At 34.3% G+C, this 26,139-nt stretch overlaps 2 protein-coding genes across 2 annotated transcripts in view; one reads left to right on the top strand and one right to left on the bottom strand.

Moving 5' to 3' along the window:
* The window catches only part of LOC116174658 (RE1-silencing transcription factor B-like), a 394,864-nt gene that overhangs the window by 71,332 nt on the left and 297,393 nt on the right, over nt 1–26,139 (top strand). The gene's annotated exons all lie outside the window — the stretch shown is intronic.
* LOC116175093 (serine/threonine-protein phosphatase 6 regulatory subunit 3) lies at nt 1,717–25,553 on the bottom strand. The gene is made up of 16 exons (XM_031493190.1): nt 25,330–25,553; nt 25,148–25,221; nt 25,021–25,100; nt 24,693–24,966; nt 19,991–20,158; nt 18,989–19,167; nt 18,825–18,938; nt 15,839–15,938; nt 15,513–15,785; nt 15,398–15,459; nt 15,165–15,345; nt 15,032–15,112; nt 11,673–11,764; nt 11,316–11,614; nt 6,049–6,406; nt 1,717–2,662 (listed from the first exon to the last, which is right to left on the bottom strand). Exons 2-16 carry the CDS (start codon nt 25,208–25,210, stop codon nt 2,566–2,568), a joined length of 2,421 nt encoding a protein of 806 aa, XP_031349050.1. The 5' UTR covers nt 25,211–25,221; nt 25,330–25,553; the 3' UTR covers nt 1,717–2,565.

Raw genomic sequence — 26,139 nt, forward strand, 5'->3', positions numbered from 1 at the left:
CTGATTACATTGGTGTATCAGATTTTATTTTATACTTTTCAAATGAAATGACATAGCAAAACAAAATCTCCATGAGTTAAGTTATTAAATAAAGTGGAGTGGATCAAAGAAGGGCGTACATTTCTCCTATTGTTGGTTGTGTAATTGCACTGTTCACAATTAAAAGCTTTGCAATGTTATGCGTTAGACGACTTTTTTTTAAATTATCCTTAGTTCGCTTGCATAATTGCACTGGTCACATTTAAATTTCTTGAAAGTAACATGAATGATAAAATGTGACGTTTTTAACTATCCTTGCTCTTTAAGGTGTAATTATATCGATAGCAAATTAAATTTTTGCAAGTGTAGTTACTTTTACAGCCATAAAAACTACAATATTTACTTTTGCCCATTGTAAATAAACAAAATGGTGTTATCCCACCAATCGTAATTACAATGTGCTACCACCAGAGGTCTCACTGTTTTGAATCGCAAAAGGTTTTGACTTTGACTCATACATACAGAAAATTGATTCATTTTTTTAAATATCGTAAAAAAAAACATCGACATTACCTTTGAAAAAGCAAAGTTGCATCGATTTCAGGTTAAACCGGAAATTTGAATATGCAATCAGACAGATCGTAATGCCACATATAAAATTATATTTGTCAATTTTTTGTATCTCAGCAAATAAGAGAATCCCCTTTATTGACTACTGTTCCATATACAAACCAAATAGGTTCAAAATATGTCTAATATACATCTAATGAAGCAAACAGGCAGGATCATTGATGTAAACTGAACATGTCTGTGCTATTTGATGAAGATTAATGGACGGTAGCACCACAAACTTATCACAATAATAATAAAGATAATATCTTTATTAACACACATGTAAAAGTAAAGGAAAAAATAGGCGATTTCAAGACCTAAACGTTCAACTGTTGCTACCACTCAATCTAGAAACTCCTGGAACCATTTCTGTAATACATTTCTAAATCAAAATGAAAAGAAGATCATATCAGAGGTAATTCAAATTAAAAAAAGTCTTAAAAATATATCAGGTGTCCTGTGAAAATAAAATGCACATTAAAGACTATGTCAAAATTTTTATTAGAACCGAAATGTACATGAAAACGAAATATTATTAACAAGTGGATGCTTTAAAAATATACAATTACGTAATTATGCCTAGGCACTGTACGAATGTACATTGAATGTACATTTTAACAAAAGTAAAATGATGTGATAAGTAATTTTGTCACGTTATATATAATCACAGAAGTTTTAGTTATACAGTCGGATTCAAATTGAGAACGTCGAAATGATGAGACTTACAATTAATATTTATAAAACATATTGGTCGTACTACATGGAAATAATCTTTGTACTTACACGAAAGAACTGTCCGACTATTGATACTTAACAGTTGATGAGCTTATATTTAAGTATTTTCATCCAAGCTAGGATTCCATACAGTTAATCGATGATGATACAATTTGCATAAATATCGAATTTATGTTCTGATTGCATTTACAGGCACAATGAAGTAATTCTACGATTGCGTACATATACAATTTCATATTGATCACATTAAAATACTGATGGAACACAAAATGTAACATCTCAGAACCAAAACGCCTCATCAATAACGGTAACTTTACTTGGTATATTAAAAATAAACAAGACTCGCTTAAATAACCTAATCACTCTGAGATGATCCAAATTTTGAAATGATTTTTTAGAATTTTCAGCACCATCACCACACTTGTTATCGAATAAATTCTTTTGTTATAAAAACAAAAAACAAGTTTCTACTAAATGCGGTACAACACATAAACCCTTACGAATATTTAGAAAAAATAGTGAACCTTTTATCAAATTTCGACTTGTGCCATAAAGGTAATTGAACGATTGGTAAATTAGACCGATGTTTCCCTCTTTTCATATAATTTATATAGATACACCACCAAACTTTCAAATTATCACAATTACGCTTAACTAATAAACACATTTATACATTTACACAACAAAAAAATTATAAACTCTACAGGCTTAATCTTCTAGCGTTTTCAATTCAAAAACGATTTCTACTTTTGAAAATCGAAATTGCCTCTTCATAGATATGTCGAAATGCGTAAGACCACCCAAAATATGTATGCGACAAGACAACAAATTAACAGTGTATCCATTCATCCGCATTTAAAAGAAACTTTACAACGCTATCCACTAGCCTGACTGCCGATTAATAGATTTGTACTTCAAAAAAAGTTGCACTGAATTATTAGGTATTCACACGACGGTGTCATACAAATTATTTAATAAAAATATAAATATTTCCTACACTGGTTTTCCTTTTGTATACACAATCTTAAATAAACTGCAATAAATAAACAACAGTATTCAACTAGGAGTTTTTAATTTAATAATAATACGGGGACGAGTTATGGGTAAAAAATTTAAATTCGCACTTTTAAATGTGATGGCCAATTAATAAAGGTAAGAGTTACAAAATTCTTATGGAAATGTTCCTAATATTCGCACTTACAATCTCAGCACTTCCTAAAGTGATATGTCGCTTTTTGCTCATATGTCTCCGTGTTGCTCCCGCAACTTGTCGTCGGGCTCGTGGGTCGGGACGTTCGGACTACTTCGATTATCTACATCTTTCTTTTCGGCCGATCTAAATAAATAAAAAAAAATTGTACATACAAAAGGCAAACGATCAATGACAAATGCTCTTAATTGTACAAGGTGACCAAATAAGAATGTTTGTAGGATTTTTAGCTTCCTAGCTTAAGCTAGGTGGCTATTGCGATCACTGTTTTTTGGACATCATTTGTTACAGAATACGCTTCTTGTTTGGTTTTTTTTTGTCTTTTTTTCTTTTTTTCCTCTTTCAATAGAAATTTTCTTTATCATTTTATTTTTTTATCTTTCAACAATGACTAATGTATTTATTGGATCCAAATACGATATTACGTTTGTTTTTTTTTGCACTCGTACAAGATAAATGGTTTTAATTATAATTTTTCAGTAATTTTACGTTCATTATTCATAGTTATAAGATGTAAAATTATAGTAAGGGTTAAGTAGTAGAGCAGGGCTTGTGGGCGAATTTCGTCACTAGCAACTGAACTTCGCCCTTTTAGTTGCGTACATAGTATATGTATAGTAAAGAATGTTTTATCGTAAAAATAACTGTACGTGATTAATAAATGGCATTATTATTATTATAAAATTTCATCGAATGTCAACGTTTTAGATCATTTTAAGCAACTTTTAAAGAATGAAATTTTTTTCCGTCTGTATGTATGTGCGTACGTTCGTACGTTGGCAATTTTCCGAAGTAACGGCTCGACGGATTTTGTTCAAATTTTGGATATGTATTGCTGTGTTATTTCGTCTGGCAGGATGAAATTTCGGAAATCATAATTAAGATGGACAAGGGCGGTCTACTTCTTATGTAATTAACTTTCATAATTAAATTTTTTAATTTGTCATTGGTCTATTTCTATTGTAACGACATGGAAATTATTATTGTCATACGAGAAAGCGGTCAAGGTTGTTTTTGTTTATATTTTATTTTTATTTAACGTAGAATTTCCGGGAATTTTGTTTGCTTTTATCTGTTATCAATTGTAAATGCTTAATTTAATTGACAGGTGTATGTGATTTATCGCCTTTTCTGTGTAGTTAAGAGATGAATTTTTATTTTTCCTAGTATTAATGTCTGATAAGAATTTGTTTAGTAAAATTATTCGACCTCTATTATTTTGGTCTTTTAACGTAGATCGAGGGGATATTTTCTGTTGTCAACTGTGTATGATTCGTTGTTATAATTTTGATTTTTCGGAAGCATGGTTTCGCCTTAAATAGGATTTGCACAGGGATAGCGTCGCTTTTAGCCACAGTCAACGAAGAACTACGTTTGTTTGGAAGTTTGAAATCAGCTTTTGAGCCAAGTTCAAGGCCCAAGTGCGATCAATTTAAAATTCGCTGTACGCACAGTTTACGCAGTTACGTCTTGTTGAAGATTTAATTCGCTTTATGCACATTTCTGAGCAGAACTACGTCATTGAAATTGAAATCAGCTTTTAAGCCAAGAGTCAGGGCAGTATTACGTTTTTTTTTAAGTTTGAAGAGAGAAGAAGTTCCGTTTGTAAAGCCGGAAACCGAGTTCGCGGCTAGTTATTATTCTACGTTTCACGTTTGTTCGCGCAGGAGGAGTGTCGTAAAGTTTCGACCATCTAATATGGTGCTTCAAAGAAAAGAAATTGTCGGCGCCCCCATGAGTATGTTTTCAACGTGTGTTCAAAGTGTAATTGTTCAATTGAAATTTGTAATTTTGTGTTTTGTGTACGGATATCTGTTATTTGGATTACAATTCCCGGACATGTAATGTAAGTTATTAAGTTTTAATTTTTGTCTATGTGTAATAATTGTTTTTGTATCATTTTCCTTGTGTGTGTTAAAATTAAATCGCTTGGAATTTAAGGTATTTGGTCTAACCCACCAACTGTTAAAAGTTAACAGGTTAACTGAAAGCAGAGTCGAATCTCTCCTCTGTGCTGAGGAGAAGTTTTGTTCCGTGATAGGTAAAGGGTAAGAGCTAGCGAGGGTTTTGTTTTGGTGTTTTGTGTACGTTTTACCAGTGCACGCAGCAGTATATTAGGCCCAGTTCACACTGAACGGACCTGTGGCGGAGGCGTAGCGCAGACGTGGCACACTTATGTCCTCTCCGCGCTGTCCAATGCAAACAAAGGATGTATCGCACACTGACGCGACGTGGCACGGTCAGCCGCCTTCCCGCCACCGCCACGTCTCTTCCAAGTCGCTAGTGGCGTGTCTCTTCCAAGTCAGTACTTACGTGAACCACGAATCACGATGTGCGACGATATTTCATGTCACAATCTCGCCTTCTCAATGTGGTTTGTTTGCGTCACGTCTCCGCCACAGGTCCGTTCAGTGTGAACTGGACCTTAGACATACTGAAACGAAAAATAACGAGCCGGATTTTTGAAAAAAAATTTTGGAGCGCCGCAACGGCATCGAACTTTTTTTTTCCGAATAGCAACCTCAAATTTTTTTAAGCTACTCGAAAGACCTTATTTTTCTGTGTACAACCTATAAAAATTGTGCTAGGTTTTATTACAAAAAAAACTGAGAAAAAAAATGTCAAAGTTATAAAACTAAAATATTTTTTTTCGCCAAGACTAAATTAATAGACAAACATGAGCAAAATTTAAAAAAAAAGAGACAACGGCACGCGGTCACCCATTTCAGTACTAACCGCGCCCTAGATTGCTAAACTTCAGTGATCGGACAAGAACTGGTGTTTTCAACGTGCTATGGCTGTTGTCGAAAAAGCTACTCTTCTAAGGGAAACAATGTGGAATCTTTTTTTTTACAAAAAGAGCACACAAAAATAGATGCAAACGCCACGCGAATTTCGTATTTAGGAAAGAATGTATCATTAAAAATAACCTATCATCACGATCTAAGTAGAATTATTCATTTAAGGGGTAAACTTTATTTTTTTCCAAGTATAACAATAGAATTGCATAAACAAAAATAAATACGATTTACGGTGGTAATAAACTTTCGTGGGATACGTTTTTGTCTAACTTATTATTTTTTTAAATTATTTTATTCATTTATTTTTATTTATTTATATATTTTATTATATTATTTATATTTATTTATTTATTATTTTAGACACTCTTCTAAAAGCGCTATTTTCGTATTGAGCTAGGAAGCTGTTCTGTCAAGAATTTGGCAACTGTTTTTTTTACTGAAACACCCATATTCCAGATCTGGAACGTAATTTGACATTTTTGTTTATTTGGTTTGACGTTTAAATAAAAATTAACCAGTAATACGCATATCAGCCATGACGCAAGAAACTTTCTTTTATAATCTCCTTAAGAAATGAGGCGTTCACAACATACAAAACTTCCATTTGGATACGATCTGATAACTTTTGGAACAAATGTAACCCCAATTTGAGCTGTGGCACATGAAAACGTTTAACAAAACTGATTTAAAGAAACAATAATATTATCAAACCTAAGTTCCTTATTGGTGTGCTGAATCTCCGATTCTGGAATGTCTTTCAAGGGGCTCTCGATCGAACTCGCGAGGGGACTTAACGCCTCCTTAAGCATCTGAGCGAACCCCTTACTATCGAAATAATCGGGTTCGTTGCTATTTAACTTGAGATTTTCCACTTTAATGTCCGTCGCCACCGCCCGCTGAGCGTCGTCCGTCGCGTTTTCAAAGTTCGCCTCGAAGTTGTCGAACGACGCCGAACTGAAATTCGCCCAACCGATATTGTCGGCGTCGGCCGCCGTTTTCTCGTTGTTACTCCAAACGTTGCCCATACTGATCGGCGCGACCGCCGATTCACTATTTCCCGCCAATTGACCTGTAAAACCACCACGCTATTTATTATTTGACTTGATTTTCAAGCTACTCGCTTTGAAGTCGATTGTCAAGTCCAGTATTGTCAAATGTCAAGGCATACACTTTAGAAACTTTTCTGCATGCCACAGAGAGTTTTCAACGTCCCACCCACTATGTCTCCGCCGAACCACCCCTAAAATCCATGAATTTCTTATTTGTGAAATATTTATTAAAAAAGATATAGAGCTTCAAAGTGGTCTAAATATGTACTTCTTCATGTTCTAGAAAATAAAGAATATAGGTACAACATACTATACAGGGTGGTGACTTGGGTAACGCATCATAGGGATTTCAATGAAAAATTCATAACATGCGATTATTGACTCCCCAAATTATTTTAGAGCAAAAATGTATTAAGGTTTTTTGTAGGAAAAAATGTTCTCCGCCAATCAACCGTATTAGTTTTCAATTTTTTTCATATAAAGACGGAAAATTGGAAAAATAAAACCCGCATCTTTTTCAATAATCTGCGATGCCATGGAATTTATATTAGGAAACCGTTTTTAGTAATTTGGTCTTTATGTTGAATTCGCTGTTCTAAATATACCTGCTTTTTGACAGAATTTAATTTGTTTTATAGCAGACATTCCATGGCATGGCGGATATTGGTGTAGTTTTTGTATTATAAAATTCCATGGCATCAAAGATTATTGATTATTTTTCAAATTTTCCGTCTGTATTATGCAAAAAATTGAAAACCAATACGGTTGATTGATGTAAAAAAATTTTTTCTAAAAAAAAAAGCTTAATACATTTTTGGTCTAAAATAATTTGGGGAGCCAATAATCGCATGTTATGAATTTTACATTGAAATCCCTATGATGCGTTTCGAAAGTCACCACCGTGTATACTACTCATGCTGCTTACAACCGCCTCTTTAATGCTTCATTCGATCATTGCTGTCACATCTATGTCGACTCCTAGTAGAAGTAACTCTGTTTTTTTTTTTGCTTTTTGTTCTTGCTTTCTAACTTGAATTCGTCGTTAAGTGTTAATTGCAAGTTCAGTTTCTTGACGTGTCAAACGTTAATTTTATTCTTGCAATTTATATTCTGTGCTGTAAATACTCCTTTTTCTTGGTTTGTGTTTTTATCTGATTGCAGATTATTGGCAGACAGCACCCTTCTGAATTCAGACGACTGCGGCCAGAGTTCAAAGATAAGATATTTTATTTTGACACAACCAAGTTGTAATTAATATTCTTCTTCTTGATAAAATAATGTTTTTACTTCTGCAGAAACCAGTAATCACTACATCTTAAGTTCTTGCACAGAGTAAATACGAAGTTATGTCATGAGTGTGTTGTATTATTTGTTAAATTAATGTTATTGTATTTTTCTAGGTAAGCCTTGCCTCAAGTTACGCAGATGTACCTGTGTGAAATGCTCTGTTGAGAGGTCACTTTCATACAAGATCAACATGTTATGACATATTGATATTTGTTTGGTTCTTGTTGAACCATGAGCAACTAAAGACAACTCAGTGTCATGTGTGGGATATTTGGGCTGGCCACCCAAACTATGTGACTTTATTATTGTTTGTTCTTTTTATGTTGTTGGTGTCAAATATTAATTCTTTAGGAATTCCAGTAGAGCCTATGATTCAACATTTCATTAATTTTCCTGAGAACCGCTCTAATATGCATTCACGTCATTAGAAACAATTAATTTTGTTATAAAATTTAATATTGTTACGCCCACCATTACTAATATAATCACCCGCCAAAACAGAGACGCGCCAAACCTTACAGGCACCCGTTTACGAATAACCCGCAGCAGCCGCGAGAGTACGGAGCGCGCGATCTACCCCAAGATGTTGATGCCCGCGCACCCACTACTTTAACCCCGCGCTAGAGGACGACACCTGAAAACCTACCACTTGCAAATACGCACGACTAGTATAAGAAACTTCGCCACCCTTCCATTGGCATCTTCTCTCGCAAGATCGCATCTGAGCATAAACGTTCAGAACAACTTTACCACCGCTTTCCCCTTGCTTTTTTCTTGTAAGAACAAGGGCGATCGTGGAATCAAATACAAGTGCGCCGTTACCAGTGTGTGACGTGTACATAGACATTTATTCTTAGCTCACGAACCCCATATACTTTTGTTTTGTTGTACATATGTGTATATAGTTTATGTTCTAGCTCTTAATAAAGTGCGAGTTCTGTAACGTGTACATATTATTACCCAATACGAGACCAACAATATTAAGTTTTTGGCTGGTTTTTTCTTGGGGAGTTCTTTTTTTCAGGACCTATTTTTTTTATTCTGTGAACTACCATTTTCTAATTTTATTCTTGCAATGTAATTTATTTTGATTAAATTTCTGTTTTTAACGAATGTACTCGTTTTACTTGTGTACCTTACTTGATCCTCACTCCGACAGGCAACACATATTTTGTAGCGACTTTTTAAACACGACGTAGTTAGTGCTCCCAGTATTTTGTTGTTCAGGTTAGGATATCTAACTCTGTCTAGATGTGCCCTGGAGTTCAGATAATTTGGGCGTGAAAGTTCTGAGCTGGTCTGGGTACATTACACGTTATTATGCAACCGAGTCCATAAGTTATTTAATTTTATTTTGAATTTTACATGACCCCAAATTAGCAAAAAGGAAGTTAGTATCTTGGTGTGTGTAGGGCCAGAAATAACTTATAATTTTGAAATCAATATACTCAACCATTAATCATCCACCAGATGGATTAGTGATTTCCTATGTTAACGGAGTCAACTTTTCTGTCAAAAAGTATATATAAATTAGCTATTCCTCAAATTGCACCATCTTCTCCGAAATAATGTCGCCACCTAGAAAAAATAGCAAATTTCCATTTTTTAAAAAATACGTCTTTACATAGCACCAAAAGGCTTGTCGTATGTGTGGACCAAAATTTTAGAAAGTTTAAGGTCCCTCACGTACGTCCTCTGCACCCTATTTAACTCAAAATCACAAAAAAAGCGCTCCAAAGATCACGTCAGCGGTGCATTTATTTAAGGTTTTGTTTGCAAGGGTGAAGGAGTATTCCAATCAGAAAACGAGGATAGGACCCTCACTTCAACTGTTTGTCCATAAATCAGTGGGACAAAGTCTCGTTGCAGAAAGCCAAGGAGGTTACCGCCCTTAGCAAGATGGATCTTAAGACCCTTACGAGGTCCCCTACAGGTTATCTTCGGCTAAAATATCATCTACACAGACGATGCTATATACAGGGTGAGTCAACGATTGCGCGGAGTAACTTGATGCCTTGAAGATAAGATTTTTCGATAGAGTGCTTTTGTATTATGACATGGTTGAATATTCTCCACATTTTAAAAATATTTGGAATTATACCGGGTGCGCCCACAAAGTAGGGCGCCAAAATGGTACATTTTTTAAATAGAAATTGCCCTGTCCTGTATTTGTGTGTATGTTTGTGTTTTTTTTGTAGGTCCCAAGTTGCAGAACTTCATATTAAAAAATCTCACTTTTTTAAATGGAACACCCTCTATATTTTTCTGTCATCTTTTAGCTCTTCCAAAAACCTGCAACTTTTGATAATAATGTCCTATACCTATCTCTGATATTTTTCAAAATATCTTTGTTTTCCTGAGTTTTATATTCTAATCTTAAATAAGTTATATTTAATTTACATAATAGTGAGGTGGCCATGCAAAAAAAGGCAATTTTTATCTCTCTCGTCCAAAACGTAACTCATATCGATTAATTTATTTTTCAAACAATTTATTTTAAGTCCAAAAACTGGAGAATAAGTAAAAACATTTGACTACAAAGCAAATTTAATTTAACTCCTAATCATCATCCAGTCAGTGATATTAGTTTCATTTTTTTTCATATTCACCTCGTTATTTTGTAAATTAGAACTTATTTCGGATTAAAATATAAAAACTAGGAAAACCAAGATATTTATTTATGTTTTTACTATCAAATTTATTCTCCAGTTAGACTTAAATGAATTATTCGAAAAATGAATAAATAAATATGATTTTAGCTTTGGACGAAGCAGATAAAAATTGCCTTTTTTTTGCATGGCCACCTCGTTATTATGTAAATTACATATAACTTATTTAAGATTAGAATATAAAAACCAAGAAAACCAAGATATTTTGAAAAATATCAGAAATAGGTATAGGACATTATTATCAAAAGTTGAAGGTTTTTGGAAGAGCTAAAAGATGACAGAAAAATATACAGGGTGTTCCATTTAAAAAAAGTGAGATTTTTTAATATGAAGTTTTGCAACTTCGGTCCTACCAAAAAAACACCCTGTAAGTTATTTTTTTAATGTTTCATAGTAGATGTATTTATTTGACTTTCATTTTATCCAGGATAAAAGATATAAAACCTGGAATCAAAATTTAAGTAATAATTTTGACAATATATACTGACGCTTGCAAATGCCTAATTTTTCTTAAAAATCAAATTACTAGCTTTTCGGATAATGACCATGTAATAAAAAAGACGTACAATTACACGTAGAATTCAAAAATGCATTCAAATACAGGGGGTTCTATTTAAAAAAATGTACCATTTTGGCGCCCTACTTTGTGAGCGCACCCTGTATAATTCCAAATATTTTTAAAATGTGGAGAATATTCAACCATATCATAATACAAAAGCACTCTATCGAAAAATCTTATCTTCAAGGCATTAAGTTACTCCGCGCAATCGTTGACTCACCCTGTACATGTTGATTCTGCAGATAAGCCATCAAAATGACAGAGCATGTCCTACCTGACTGATACAATGCGTTTGACAGTTTTCCAAATAAAGTCAGGTGTTAAGTACAAGTCAAGTCATGTCAAAAATCATCGATCTCATTGATTCGATGAATCAGTAATGGTAACACCTAACACAATGCACATTGACATTACCGTCCAGCCTGAGAAAAGCGTCGTCCTCATCGACGGGAGGCGAGTCATCCTCCTCCTCGCTGTCAACGTTATATGTTCCGAAATTATTATCAACTTGCTTCTCGGCTGTGCTATTATTCATGATATCTTCTAATATTTGACCTGGATCAAGTGTATTCATGAAATCTTCAAATATTTGATCTGCATCATCTAATGTACTAATATTTTGAGCACATACTTGTTTAAACAATTCTTGAGGTTGAACTGTGATACCCTCCGAAAGATCAAAGTTCATGTTCATTCGATGGTCCATTATTGTTCTGCAACAAACATTTTTTTTTTATCGACTTACCGTAATACAAATTTGAAAGCACTTACTGCATTGTATCCGTATCGTTAAAATCATCATTAAATTCGTATTTATCCATCAGTTGTGGAACAAAATTGTTGAGTTGGTAACGGGCAAATGACTACAAAATAAAAACAATAAGATTTAATCAAAATGATCCTGTTTTGGTTTTAGTTCAGGGAACTTATACAAGCTTGGAATTTGGTATGTATTCAACCTGTGGTATGAGCCCCAAAAAACAACTTGTTAAGGTGGGTTCATAGCTCTCCGTTCATCCGTTGTGTTGATCCGTCAAACGGATAGTACGTTTTGTTAAGGTTCATGGCAATCCGTCCACATTGTACATTTGCAAGTATAACCATAACCTAAACTTTATTTTGTAGTGTACCCTCCGTGATTTTCAGTATGTGAAAATGATACGAAAGTAAGAACACATTGCTATCTGATTATTACCGTGAAGAACGAATAGGCGAACGCTTTTAACATACCAAACATAACCTCACTCTTGTTAAAAACGGACCAACGGAAACGTAAATGTTCAACTTCAACCAACTTTTCCGTCGTAAACGGACGACGTACGATTTAAAAATTTGCTGTCTTCTGATTGGCTAACGGACAAACGGAAACGTATGAACGGAGAGCTATGAACTTACCTTTAGTCAGAAAACAGTTAGAATTATAATAAAAAAGTTTCCCATAGGGTGAAATCCATAGATTTTAAAAGTTAAGATATTTTTAAAAAATTTGTCGCGTTTATAAATTGTGTATTTAGATTTGCCTATTTAATTGTAAAACGTGTACTTGCGTGAAATGAAAGGCACCTCTGGTCGCTTGCGATAAGAATTTTATCGGACGTGGTTGTTAGAAGAGATAAGGTGTGGAAGTGGGGTTCCCTTTAATACTGGAATCAATGCTGCTGCTGCTAGCTGTTAGTGTTCGCGACGGTACAAAGACCGAGTCAATTTGTTTAAACTAAATCTGGGGCAGTGAGCCCCATTTTGTTTAATTGAAGACTCAGTTCGTTGGGGTTTGTCCATATTCAGAAAAAGTTGGTTTGAGTGTAAGTAAACAAAGCAGTTGTCCGCTTAGTGAAAGTTAAAAGTTTCTATCGTTCGAGCAGCCACCGAAATTTTTTTTATCTTACTTATTTCGAGTCATTGAGTTGAGTTTAATAAAGAAAAAGTGAAATTTCCTGAAGCTGTCAGCGAGTATTTTTGTGTTTCTAATAAATGCGCCTGACTATCGCAAATCTTGAACGACTAGATGATTTGGATTATTAGAAAAAACCTGTAAATAATTTTTGGTTCTTTTTTAATTTTTAATTATTTTAATTATCGACCGCCTACGTGCGGGGTATTATGTTCAAACAAGCTTTGCAAGCTTTTCTTTGGAATAAATTTTTGTCATTGTGAATCAATTAATAATGTGTTTATTTGAATCCTTTGTGCAACCAAGATAGAGTTATCAAGTCAGATTTGTTCTATTGGTGTCCAAGCTTTATTTCAGGTGTTCATCAAAATTTGTATATATATTGTCAGAAGCTAATTTCTATGATTTTTAATGACTTTCAATATCTTAATCGAAATATTATAATATTATAAGAAAGGAGACAAAGAAAATACAGATAATTATAGGCCTATCACGCTCCTATCAGTATTTTCAAAACTATTTGAAAAGGCAATGAAAAATCGTTTACTGAAATTTCTAAATAGTTTCGATTATTTTAGCAAACAGCAATTTGGATTTAAAAAAAACTCGAACACTGAAGATGCACTCCTAAATTTCATTGAGGAAATATATAATGGACTAAACAAAGGCGAGTATTGTTCAGGATTATTTATAGATATAATGAAGGCCTTTGACACAGTTGATTATACACTTCTACTAAATCGATTATGGAATGCTGGAATCAGAGGGGTTGCTTATAAATGGTTCCGTACGTTCTTAATTGGTCGATCACAACAAACGAGAGTTTGTGGGAAGCTCAGTGAAACAGAATATGTAAAAACCGGAATACCACAAGGTTCAGTTTTATCAGGACCCCTATTCCTTATTTACGTAAATGAGCTATGCAACGGCTGTTTCAGAGGACAATTGTCTGCTTTCGCGGACGATACAGCACTTGTTTACAGATCAGGTACCACTGAGAATCTTAAACTAAGTATGGAACACGACCTGCTTCTCCTAAGACTCTGGTTTACCAACAACTACATGGTACTGAGTCCCAAAACCAAATATATGACTTTTTATTTAAGAAGACGTTTCAGTTTGGAGTCACCATTAAAATATCATGAAGTAAATTGCACTACGAACTGTAGATGTCTAGAAATAGAGATGGTAGACCAAATGAAATACTTGGGGATTGTGGTGGATTCGAAACTCAGCTGGAAACCACATATAGCACAAGTAAAAAACAAATTACTCCAGTACATGAGAATATGTTATTTATTAAAGGATTTATGTTCTCCTGCTTTCCTTAAAACAGTATACTATGCGTTTGCCAACTCAAAATTAGAGTATGGGCTATCAGTGTGGGGAGGAACTTACTCTACGACAATTAAACCACTAATTACGATACAAAAGTGTTACATCAGGATAATCTGCAATATGGGAAGAAGAGAGCATACAACTCCCCTGTTTAAAAAACTTAAAATTTTGCCAGTAGGAAGCTTATATATATACAAAGTGTTAAAAATATTTTATAACAGAAGTACCAAAGAACGTGCTGATATCCGGAAAAAAAATGGTACGACAAGATACAAATCAAATGTAAACGTCCCTCGACCAAGCATTAATCACTTCAGAAAATTTTACACCTACTTAGCACCAAAGTTTTACAACTGTTTACCTTTACATATCAAGGAAATAAAAACAAAAACTATTTTCTTAAGAACCATAAAAAAATACTTATTTAACTTGGATACTACCGACTTTTTTTACACAATAATTGAGTAATAATTTTCTTCTAATCAACTATAATATAAATTAAACCCATTATATCAAGTAACAATTGCGGCGTCTTATAATTTTGTAATTAAAATCACACACACTAGTTAAAGAGAAAATATTGACCGGTCCGTCCCCTTACCCTGAAATAGTGAGCATGAAAAAGTATATGTGTAAAACCCAAACAGGCTAGTAGCCTCGGGTTTAATTTTAGTTTCTCTATTATCTTAGATCTTGTGTGCAAATACGCAAATACTTCGGTAGGAGTAGTTTACTGTAAAACTAAAGATAATAAAGAAAAGATTCATTCATTCATTCAAATGCCAGTTAACAAGCATACTGAATTCCAAGCTTCATTCTTAAGTATGTTTATTTATGATATGCGAGAAATTTTGATATAAAATTAGTGAACTTCTTTTCATTTTGCAATGCACAAACTTACTTGTTCTTGAAGTTCATTAGGATAAACGGCATCACCAAATTCATCAACTTCTTCGTCTGAATAGTGCGGAATTTCACCTCCCTACAAATTGATATCAAATCCTCTGCATGTAACAGAAAATGAAATACATTACCAACACCGTCGAACGCATATTAATAACTTCCTTTAAGGTCGTTTGTGTAAATGTACTAAACGATTCGGCCAGTTCGGGGAACTTATCCTTCAATATGTCGTTTACGACGTTCTCATTGAGAAGATTGGCTATGTTCATTAAATGGCCCATGTAACCCTGTCGCACGTTTTTATCTTCCGTCCTAGTTTGGTGACATCAATTAAAATTTAACAAGATACTGTTGAGTCACTTACTTTTGATTGTTCTGCTTCCACGCCTCTAATATCCTTTCTGGTAATTTACAATTAAGTACTAACTGAAATGGCAGAGAATTATTTTAAATACGACTGACTAAAAGTATCGACATACGTCTTCGTATAAGGCTTCAATGTCGGCGTCGGCGAAAGGCGCGGGAGTCAAAGCGAAATTAATGCAACTCTCGACCTGAGTGTGCAAGAAATTGTTCCACGGAAATTGGAAAAATAAATCGAGGAGAACGTTAAAGGTACCTAATTTAATTAGCTTGGGTAGTACTTCGTAGTTTTGAGTTGATATGAGCGTTGCGAATAGTTTCGTAATTTGCAACCTTGTATTGCCGAGCGGTGGATCTAATAAGCCGAACGTCGTCGTTATTGGTTGCTTCTAAAAATTATGTTACGAGTTATTAAAAGTTCCTCAAATATTTGCAAGTTTACTTTTGGCGGATCTAGTAATAACAACTGAAAGTCGCCCAGTCGGTTAGTGATAGCAACAATTGTATTGTACCGTCCGATACGTGGTGGAAAGTCTTCGTGGCTGTGAACAAAATTGTATAGTTAATTGGCGTGTTTGCAAAACGAAAAATTATATAAAAGGCCGATCCGCAAATTAAAATCCTTGTACAGGTTGAGTCTACAGTCAGCTGTCGTTTGTTTCCGAGATACAGGGTGAAAACGAAAAGTTTGACTTTTGGCCCATGTACCCATGTAAGATAGAAAAAAGTCTGTTTTAGATATCTTTACATAAAATCCAGTGGCGTAGCAAAAAAAATTGGGACCACCGTTTCGGAAATTTGACTCAAAGTGGGTATCTTTAAATGCAACACCCTGTATATTTTGCATTATTTATCCTGATTATATTGATGTATCACAACCTATCATTTTTTATGTAATTATAAATTGTAACATAGCATATTTTTGAAAATTTTGGAATGACATGTTTCTACCGGCAGCCATTTTTATAGATTGGTATCAGCTGCCTTAACTACCATGGATACAATAAACAAAACAAAATCTCTATTAATCCATGGGCTACTATTTAAAAAATAAAGTTTTCATGGCTAAAATTAAAAAATATTAGGTTGTGATACGTCAATTGAATATGAAAAACAATTGACATTAAGATATACAGGGTGTTGCATTTAAGACATGTATCTCAGAACCACACGTAGCTAGATTGATTTCACAAAAAAGTGGCTCAGGGTCGCGAAAACCGCAAGTCTCTCATCTTTAAAACGGCGGAAATACACTGCAGTTTCAACATAAGTAGAACACACTGTACGAGGTGTCCTATTAATAATGGTCACACGCCGTATCTGTGGAACCGTTAATTGCACAGATTCGTGAAAAAAGAGGCTAAGAGAAATCGCTGGAAATTATTTTCAAGTTTCTAGCTTCGCCGCTAGAGGGCAAACGATTCATGGTTAAGTAGAAAAATGACTTTTTTCCTAAAATATACCTAACAAGCAACCATAAAAATACATGCGTAGCAATCTCGTATCAATTTTGCATCATTTTGATGCAGCACATATTGCTCTAGTTCATAAAATATAGGGGATGGAGAAAGGGGAATATCCCTGTAAGGAATTGAATGTAACTTCTGATTAGGTTAACAGATTTTCACATAATAGGTCTTGTTGGAAGGAGTGGAATCAGATTTTACATGAGTAGTCTTTTTAGTAAATGTGATGAGTGGCAGAGGGCGCGATGTGACATTAACATAAACTTTGCAGGTTTTTTTTTTAAATTTCAAATAGAGCGATATACCTAATTTTAATTATTATATGATATCAAATAAGATCAAAAAGTGAGAATATCAATTAAACTTTTGATTTTGATACCTGTTTTCTAAACAGAGATATGGCGAAAATACGAACATTCACAAATTTTAATTGCAATATGTATATTCATCAAAGTTGGATTTGAAACAAATGAACATATAGCAACCGATAATTATGTCAAAGTGAATGAGATGATGGCAGTTCAAAATTAACACTTAACCTGAAATAAACAACCTGCAAAGTATATGTCAATGTCACATCGCGCCCTCTACCACTCATCACATTTACTAAAAAGACTCTATTCATATAAAATCTGATTCCACAAAGAGAGCTCTCTCCAACAAGGCCTATTATGTGAAAATCGGTTAACCTAAATCGGCGTTACATTCAATTCCTTAAAGAGATGTTTCCCTTCCCCCGCCCCATATATTTTATGAACTATAGCAATATGTGCTGCAGCGAAATAATGCAAAATTAATACAAGATTGCGATGCACGTATTTGTTATGCTTGCGATGCACGTATTTGTTATGCTTGCATTTGTTACCGAAATTTTTTTCCCGAATCTGTGCAATTAACGGTTCCGTAGATATGGCCTGTGACCATTATTAATGAGACACTCTGTACTGCATCTACTAACTTTAAAAATGTGTATTAGATTTCCAAAAGAAAATGATCACTTTCGGTATTTTTAAAATTCTGAAAAATATATAAAAGGTGTTCCACGCCAAGGGGGGGGGGGGCCTCTCGGCTCTGGAAGGCGTCAACACGCGAAAATCGCCATCCTCAGGAGCGGTGGTCCGGGTCTCGCCGTTCCCAAACCATGCCATCACTTTAATCGCACCACGGCACAAATCCGCTCCTCCACGTCGTTAGTTTTCGAGCTAAAAAATTTTCGATTTTTGGCTTCTTACTGCAGCTATCCCAACGGACACCAGATATATTTTGTCAACCCCGATAAAAGCTGCCCAAACTATCGCTACCCCCCTCGATGCCCTACCTCCAATCTTATGGGAGCGGCAAATTTTTAAACTCGCCCGCGCACCTCGACGACGACGCTCACTAGCCATTTTCCCTCGCCTAAAGATCTGATAAAAATTCAATCCAAATTTTTTTAAAAGAAATTAATAATAAAAAGCGAGTTAACACCTGTGCAAAGTGAAGTTCAGAAATTGTCAGACGTGTGATTTTGTGTTAATTTCAGTGCGCCTGAACATCGCAAACTTAGTTACGACCAGATTTTTTGGATTAAGAAAAAAAGCTGTGATTTTAAGATTTTATATTTTATTTGTCGACCGCCTGCGTACGCGGTCATATCTCCAAATAAGCTTTGTAAGTTCTTTCTTGCAGCGATTTTGTTTTAATTTTTTTCCATCATTTTTGGAATAAATGTTTGTCATTATTAATCAATTAATTTGTTTATTCGAATGCAAAATGCGACCCAGATATTCTTCATGTCTCAAATCTTTCTATTAGTCCCAAGATTGATTACAAATGTTGATCGAAATTTCTGTTTAGAATTTTTGAAAGTTGACCGAGGCTACTGAGTCACCCAAATTGTCAATTTAAAGTCAATATTAGGACTTTTCTTCTAGCAAATGCCGGATGTATACTACATTTTGCGGATCGTCAGATGAAACTTACCCATATTCAAATAATTCCAAAAGTAGTAAAAGCACTTGAATTCCGCCCACGATGCAGCTTTCCACTTTATCTTCGCCGAGCATATGATCTATCAATAATGATATCGTTTCAGGTCTGCAAGAGAGCGTATTATTCTAAAAAAAATGAAACTATTGTTGCCTTACGATTCTAAGGTATCAAGTAAGGGATTGGGATAGTTTTCTTTAAACGCAGTCTTTAAACTTTCTCGAGATGTTTTAATGAAATCACACAGTAATTGAGCGACATTATAATGTCTTTCTGAGTCGACAGACGGGTCCAGTAAAGACACTAAAGATTGCATTACTTGTTGACTATTCAGCCACTGGAAAAAAATGATTAATCACTAACATATTTATCAAATGCATTTATAAACAAATGTATTCGACAGTTGTTCCAACAAAGTCCAAAGGAATCTTATACAGGGTGATTCACGTAGCCCATTGGAAGTTTGAAAACTTGCAGTTGAAATAGAAACTTGAAGGTTTGGCATGAAGTAAAATAATTTCAAGATGGCGCTGCTTCCGTAAATACCGGAAGTTGACAAACGCAAACATTTGCATATCTATCTGTCATAGTTGTTGATATAATTATGTCAATTTTTCTCTAAAAATTTCGAGATGCAACGGGTCCATTCAAAATTTCATATCTCTTAAACCAAGTGAGTGCTCTTTTTTATAATCTTATCGTTCAAAGCCTAAAAAATTTTTCAAGGGCCGGTACGATTTTTCAAAATTAGCTATCAGAAAATGTCAAAAACTTCAGTTTTTCAACAATGAATGTAGATTTGGATTTTAGGGTCACTTTTATTAACATTCTCCATTTGGCATTTTCTGAAAGAAATATCCTTTATTTTTTCATTAGGTGTGGTAGGCTTTGGAAACAATTGTTTCATGTGAAATGCCATTTCAAACAGTGTCTTACAGAATGACGAAAGGTAAATTTCTTACATTAAAAAAGAATTTTTTTTATATTGGAAAGGTTGTGAGAACTCCCTTAACAGGAGAAAAAATAGAAATTACCATCAGAGCATCTGCTGATTTGGGAATTGGTTTAAAAACTTGTAACGAATGGTCTACATGAACCTCCCTGTATATCTATGGATTATCAATGTTCACATTTCCAACTTTCATTCGAAAATGACTTACCTTTAAATTATTTTCTCTGACTTCTCCTTCCACCTGTGTCATGAGTTTTAACGTGAGATCCATAATAGCGGACGTGCCCAGGTGCCTCAGCAGCAGGGAAATAAAATTTTCTTTTGCCTTTAGAAAGTCTAAAACCTGTAAGCAAGTCATCTCATAGGATAACCAGTTCTGGTGTAGGTGAAGTCCGGAGGAAACGTGAGAGGAGAGAAAGGAAGGAAGAAAAGAAGAGCTATTAGTCTACTATACTATTCCTTACGTAAAAGAATAAGTATTAGTTGATAATTCAATACTATATTGACTTTACTCATGTAATCAGAAGTGTAACTACAAATGTGTATTATTTTTAGGTCTTGCAGCTATCCCATCATGTTTTAAGGTTTACTGTTAAGACATTATTTTGTTATTGGTGGAAATCCGTCGATTCACCACATCGTTCATACATTTAAATTCTCAAGAAGTGTCTTCTTAGAGTCTGTTCACCTTTTAAGATAAATCGGTTAATTCAACAAAAAATATTCGGAAGTTTAGTACCGTAATGATCTCTTTAATAACATGTCCGTTCGAGATAAAGAATGTGGTAAATGGTGAGAAACTCAAAAGTCTCATTTGTAGCAGAGCGACCATATTTTTAAAATGTCAAAAAACGCTATGGGCCCCGCCAATAGCACAACAAAATGTAGATAAACTAACAAGTTGTATTCATGTTCATGTATTAAATAATAAAATCTGTTTAGTATTAATTTGTTCAACCATATCTTCCACAGCAGAAGAATGCAGTAACTGATACTGACCCCACTTTCCATTTAAGAAATTAACACCAAAAACATACCAGTGATTACCAACGTTCAGTTTGGAACCATAATAATAAAAACTCAAGTAGGGGTATTGCAGGCGGTTTTTTTAAATTTGGAGCAACCTTTAGCAAGTGGCATTGTGTCCCCTGAACCTATGAATGATAAAAAGATAAAAAGGATTCCGCACAATGGGACACCAAGCTGCAATTGGGTTTGCATTCCATGGGTTCTTTTTTAGTTAAACTTAAAATTAAAAAATCAAAATTTGGAGATATTCGCACGATTAAGAGATACAGACAAAAAACAAAAAATTCAACATTAATTCAAAGATTCAAAAAAGATTTAAAACAAATTTTAAAAATCCCAAAACCTTTTAGAATAGTTTTGCATTTTTTTGAATAATTTGAACACTGTTTAATTTTTTTTGTTTTTTAAATCTGCTTAAAATCTTGAATAATCGCTATTTTCGCAACAAGTATATGGAGACAGGTAAAGAAGTTATTCCGCCTAACCTTATTCTTAATTGAAACACCCTGTCTATTCGTTCATTTAAAAAGAAAGACATTAAAGTCGGTTCCATAGAAACAGTATTGTTATCTGTTTTGAACTTCATTCTACTTACTTCGTGCTCCGCGTCCCGTTTTTAATAAGAATGACAGATGTCATTAGAATGCACGATCATTTGTTTCACCTTACTCGGTTAAAGAGATCACTTTCACCACTCTTACTGCTAAAGAAAGACTAGTCCACTCAAAATTGTGGAAAAATAATTAAAACAGCCGAATTTTTCTACAGGTGAAATCCCGCCATGTTTATTATTTGTTATTTTACAACTGGGGGCCTGGGAGGGGAGCAACCCCTTTGGCGGCGCATCGTAATCAAACAAATAGTTGACGTTAAGAGATATGCAGCATTGCATTTAAAAAATACCAACATTCTGTCAAACCTCAAAAACGGTGGTCCAAAAAAATTATTTAACTACGCCACTGATTTCTACGTAAAAATATCTAAAAAAAAAACAGTTTCTATCTTTTTAGCGCATTTTTTAAGAAGTAAAAAAAATGTGCTATTGTTTCTAACTTAGGTACTTGGGTAGTCAGATATGATTACATCCAAAAGTCGAAACTTTTCGTTTGCACCCTGTATATCAAACAAACGTAGTTAAATTCTGTTTGTGACATTAAGTTTCACTAAAAAGTGGCACAGGGTTGAGAAAAAAATTAAAAACAGCTGAGATACACCGCACTTTCAACCAAAATAGGACACACAGTATAGGATGGTTCAAATTCGTGACTTACCATTGGAATCTCTGCAATGGTGAAAGATACGCATTTGAAATTTTGGACAAATCTTCTAAAATAACTGAGATATCACAGAAAAACTGAAAATGTGAAATTTCGCTTTGATTTCTCTAGGTCGGAAATGGACGTAGTATCTTCTATGGGCACTTTTTTTTCGGACAATCTGAATCTGTTACCAGAATTTCTATAACATGCTAGATGTAGAAGTTATACGCTACTGTACTTTCTTATGGGCGCCATATTGGATTTTTAGGGAATGATATAGAGGCCAAAAAAGGACTCCATTTGAATGCATCGCCATTATAGCCACGTTGATTCAACAAGATCTAGTTACCTTTGGATGTTTTGAGAAATGAATGCAAAACATTTGAGTTTGAAATTTTTCTTGTAAATAATAAAAATCCAATATGGCGCCCATAAGAAATACAAAAAATTCTGATAACAGATTCAGATTCTTGGAAAAAAGTGCCTATGAAAGATGGTAACGAAAACCGTCCATTTCCGACCGTTTAGGGAAAATAAAACAAACAATATTTGACCTTTTCAGTTTTTTACTGATATCTCAGTTATTTTCAGATTTTTCCAAAATTTCCAAATGCGTTTTTTTTTAGTTACAAGAAGAGGCTACTTTGCTTTCATTTAACCTGCACTGTATCTCTCACTGTTACATACAGGGTGTCAATTTTAAAACTTGCAATCGGCCATATGGTTTTTTTGTCAAATGCAATAAAATTGGTTAAAATATATGTACTTTTTTAATTTATAATAAAACAAATAACAGATAAAAAATAACAAATAGTAAAGATTAAAAATATTAAAGAACTTAATAGCAGCATACAGGGTGTCAATTTTAAAACTTGCAGTCGGCCATATTTTCCAAACTAAAGAAGATATTGAAAATCGCGCAAAACCATTTCGGGGGTATCGAGGGGAAACCCGAATTACGTTATGAGTGACAACCCCCCACTCCCCCTCAACCCCCCCTCTTCAAAAATCCTAAATGGCAACCCCATACTTGTAACAAATCGTTGGATAGCTACTGAAAAATGCTTTCCAGCGGTACCAATAAAGTCAATATTCATTAAGACAATTTAACAAAAATTTTTAATTAACAAAAAAAAACTAAATGTTGACATTGAGGGATTTATGGCAAATTGGCCAAGAACTTCAAGCTGAGCTGCTTCGTTAAGCAATCTTGGTTGCTTTCTTTTTTTTATTGATAACAGTTCCCGTTTCTTCGAATTTAGCGACCAAATCTTGAACATAGGCATGGTTTAATTTTTATTTTTTGTTTTAATTTTAAATTTTTGTTAAATTGTCTTAATAAATATTGACTTTATTGGTACCACTAGAAAGTATTTTTCAGTAGCTTTCCAATGATGTGTCACGAGTATGGGGTTGCCATTTAGGATTTTTGAAAAGGGGGGGCTGGGGGTTAAGGGTTGTCACTCATAACGTCATTCTGGTTCCCCCTTGATACCCCCGAAACGGTTTTGCGCGATTTTCAATATCTCCTTTAGTTTGGAAAATATGGCCGACTGCAAGTTTTAAAATATACACCCTGTATGCTGCTATTAAGTTCTTTAATATTTTTATTCTTTACTATTTGTTATTTTTTATCTGTTATTTGTTTTATTATAAATTAAAAAAGTACATATATTTTAACCAATTTTATTGCAATTTACACAAAAACCATATGGCCATAGTGGCACCCGAAAAATGGACACTCTGTATAATGCATTTTTCTAATAAGAGAATTCTGAAAGCATGACATAACTTGGAATGCAAGGTAAAAACGTTATATGAAAATAGCTCGGAAAATAGTAAATCTGTACCGAAAATTGTTATCAGGAGGGATTGCAACCCATATGTATTATAGGTTCCCGTTCCGCACTAGAGCAACAATATGAAACGGATTTCCTTTTTACAAAGCGCAACGTGTTTACCTACCAGAGAGAGGGAGAGAGAACAAAAAAATACTGGTATCGGTTCCAGTTATCATAACTTCTTGAATAAGGGAGGACCCTGTAAATGCAATGGGTTCCGGTTCTTTTCGGTTACATCCCCTGTTTAGTAGTCCTCTGTCAACTTGGTCAAAATGAGCATAATTCATCATTGCACCAAATGCAAAATCAGAAGAGTAATTTAGAAATTGAACAAAAAATTTTTTTCTTTTGAAAAATTCCCATAATAAAAATGGCATATTATAAAGTGTAAACATACATATTTTTACAATTAACGCATTACCCATCTTTTTTTTAGTACCTATCAATTGATTTTATTTAAATATTATATAAAATATTTCGAACATTTAAAATAGGTTTAATTGATGTCTATTATTATTAAAGGAGATTCATTTAAAACAATCACAATACCTTGGCGTACAGCTACACAACTCAACCTTTAATACCCATTCAAACTCCTTTTAAAATTGTTCATGGTATAAATGTAAATGACATAAAAAATACCCAACAATAGCTTTGGAAAAACCGTAACATTCCCATAATAAAATATTCAGTGAAACCTTCCACAATAAGGCAACACGAATTTTTACACACAAGTTACACTCCTGAACATATACAAAGAATTCTCTTCTACACCACAAACCTGCACAGCCTTTTTAGCGAAAAGGACACCCATTATTTTACTAAAGAAGGAAGCCAATAACGGATTTAAAGGCGGCTCACAGTCTATAAACGCACAGAGTTTCGAAAGTAAAGCCTGATCGCTCGCCAACCTTTCGTTAATGCTAGGAACGTCGCATGTTAAAATTTCGCAAGCTATGTTTGAATATTTAAATCGTGTGCATTCCTCTATATCCGGCGACGGTTCTACTGTGGTCAACGTTATTAATTCCTCTATTACATCAGGTTTGACCAAACTACAACATTCACAAATAGAAATTCACACATCCGAAGTTGCAGGTGACGCTTACAATTCCATTAAAGCCTTATTCTGCAGCTTGCATTCGTTAATTATATCTTCTTCGTCCATAAGCTCTCGCAAAGTCACATCCTGAAATGTGCGTTACGATTAACACTGTCAAGAAATGTACTAACCACCTTCTTTGCAAGAGCCGCTTCCATTTGCGAAGAAGAGGCGGTCGTGTAGGTTCGAAAAAACATCTTGGCGTATCCTGCAAAGGAAAAATCAACCTAAATACGGACAGTCTGGCATTAAGAGATTGAGCGCTCTTGACAGCCACCCACTACACTGAGGTTTTAATTGAATAGTAAAAGTTTACCTTTCAATCTTTGTGAAACCGTTGGGTTAGGTTCATCAGTAATGACCCTTAATGTAACAAAACTGGTATAAACTGATAAAACTAATCGAGAATAAGTTACGCTACGCTACATATCACAATTTTTACAATAATTGCTGTGTACGGATAAAGAATAAAAAATTATTTATAAAATCGCAACTAGTAGTTATCCTATGACAAACGAACCACCATATTTAATATTCATCCTTCCCATGATGCAATGCTCTCATACAAAAATTGGCGGTATTTTCAAATCTCGTTCTGTACTTGGCCGCCAAATCGCAATTTAGCTTTTTATTCAAGCCATAGCAAGCGGCTGGGGCTCCCGTGAAATTGGGGGGCCGGAAAATGAACGTATTTACTTGGTCCAGAATGCGATAACCTTCAAATTTGTTTCCGTTATGCCCTTTTCGCAGAATCCTATTCCGAAAAATCACGGCCAACTGCGCGAGAGCACAAGACAAATCTTAATATACAGTGCGTCTGAGATAATAGGGCCACCTCAATATCTGTTTTACTTGGCGAGATACGAAAAATTTGTCAAATATATCATTTTATTTCCTCTAATTAACATTTTCTCCATTTACATAATATGTTTAACTTGGGCGATAATGGACTTTAACATGAATACTTACTATTAGGCATTCTCACAAGTCGATGCTTGAGTGGAGCTATGCTTTTCGCATGTTCTTCTTCGTACATACAATTTACCATTTTACTATTTGTTTTGCCTAAATTGATCATATAGATGTTTAATGTGTTTGTCACGTGTATTTATCATGTCTCTTGTTG

Source organism: Photinus pyralis, unplaced genomic scaffold, assembly GCF_008802855.1.
Source record: "Photinus pyralis isolate 1611_PpyrPB1 unplaced genomic scaffold, Ppyr1.3 Ppyr1.4_LG6, whole genome shotgun sequence".
NCBI classification, from domain to species: domain Eukaryota; kingdom Metazoa; phylum Arthropoda; class Insecta; order Coleoptera; family Lampyridae; genus Photinus; species Photinus pyralis.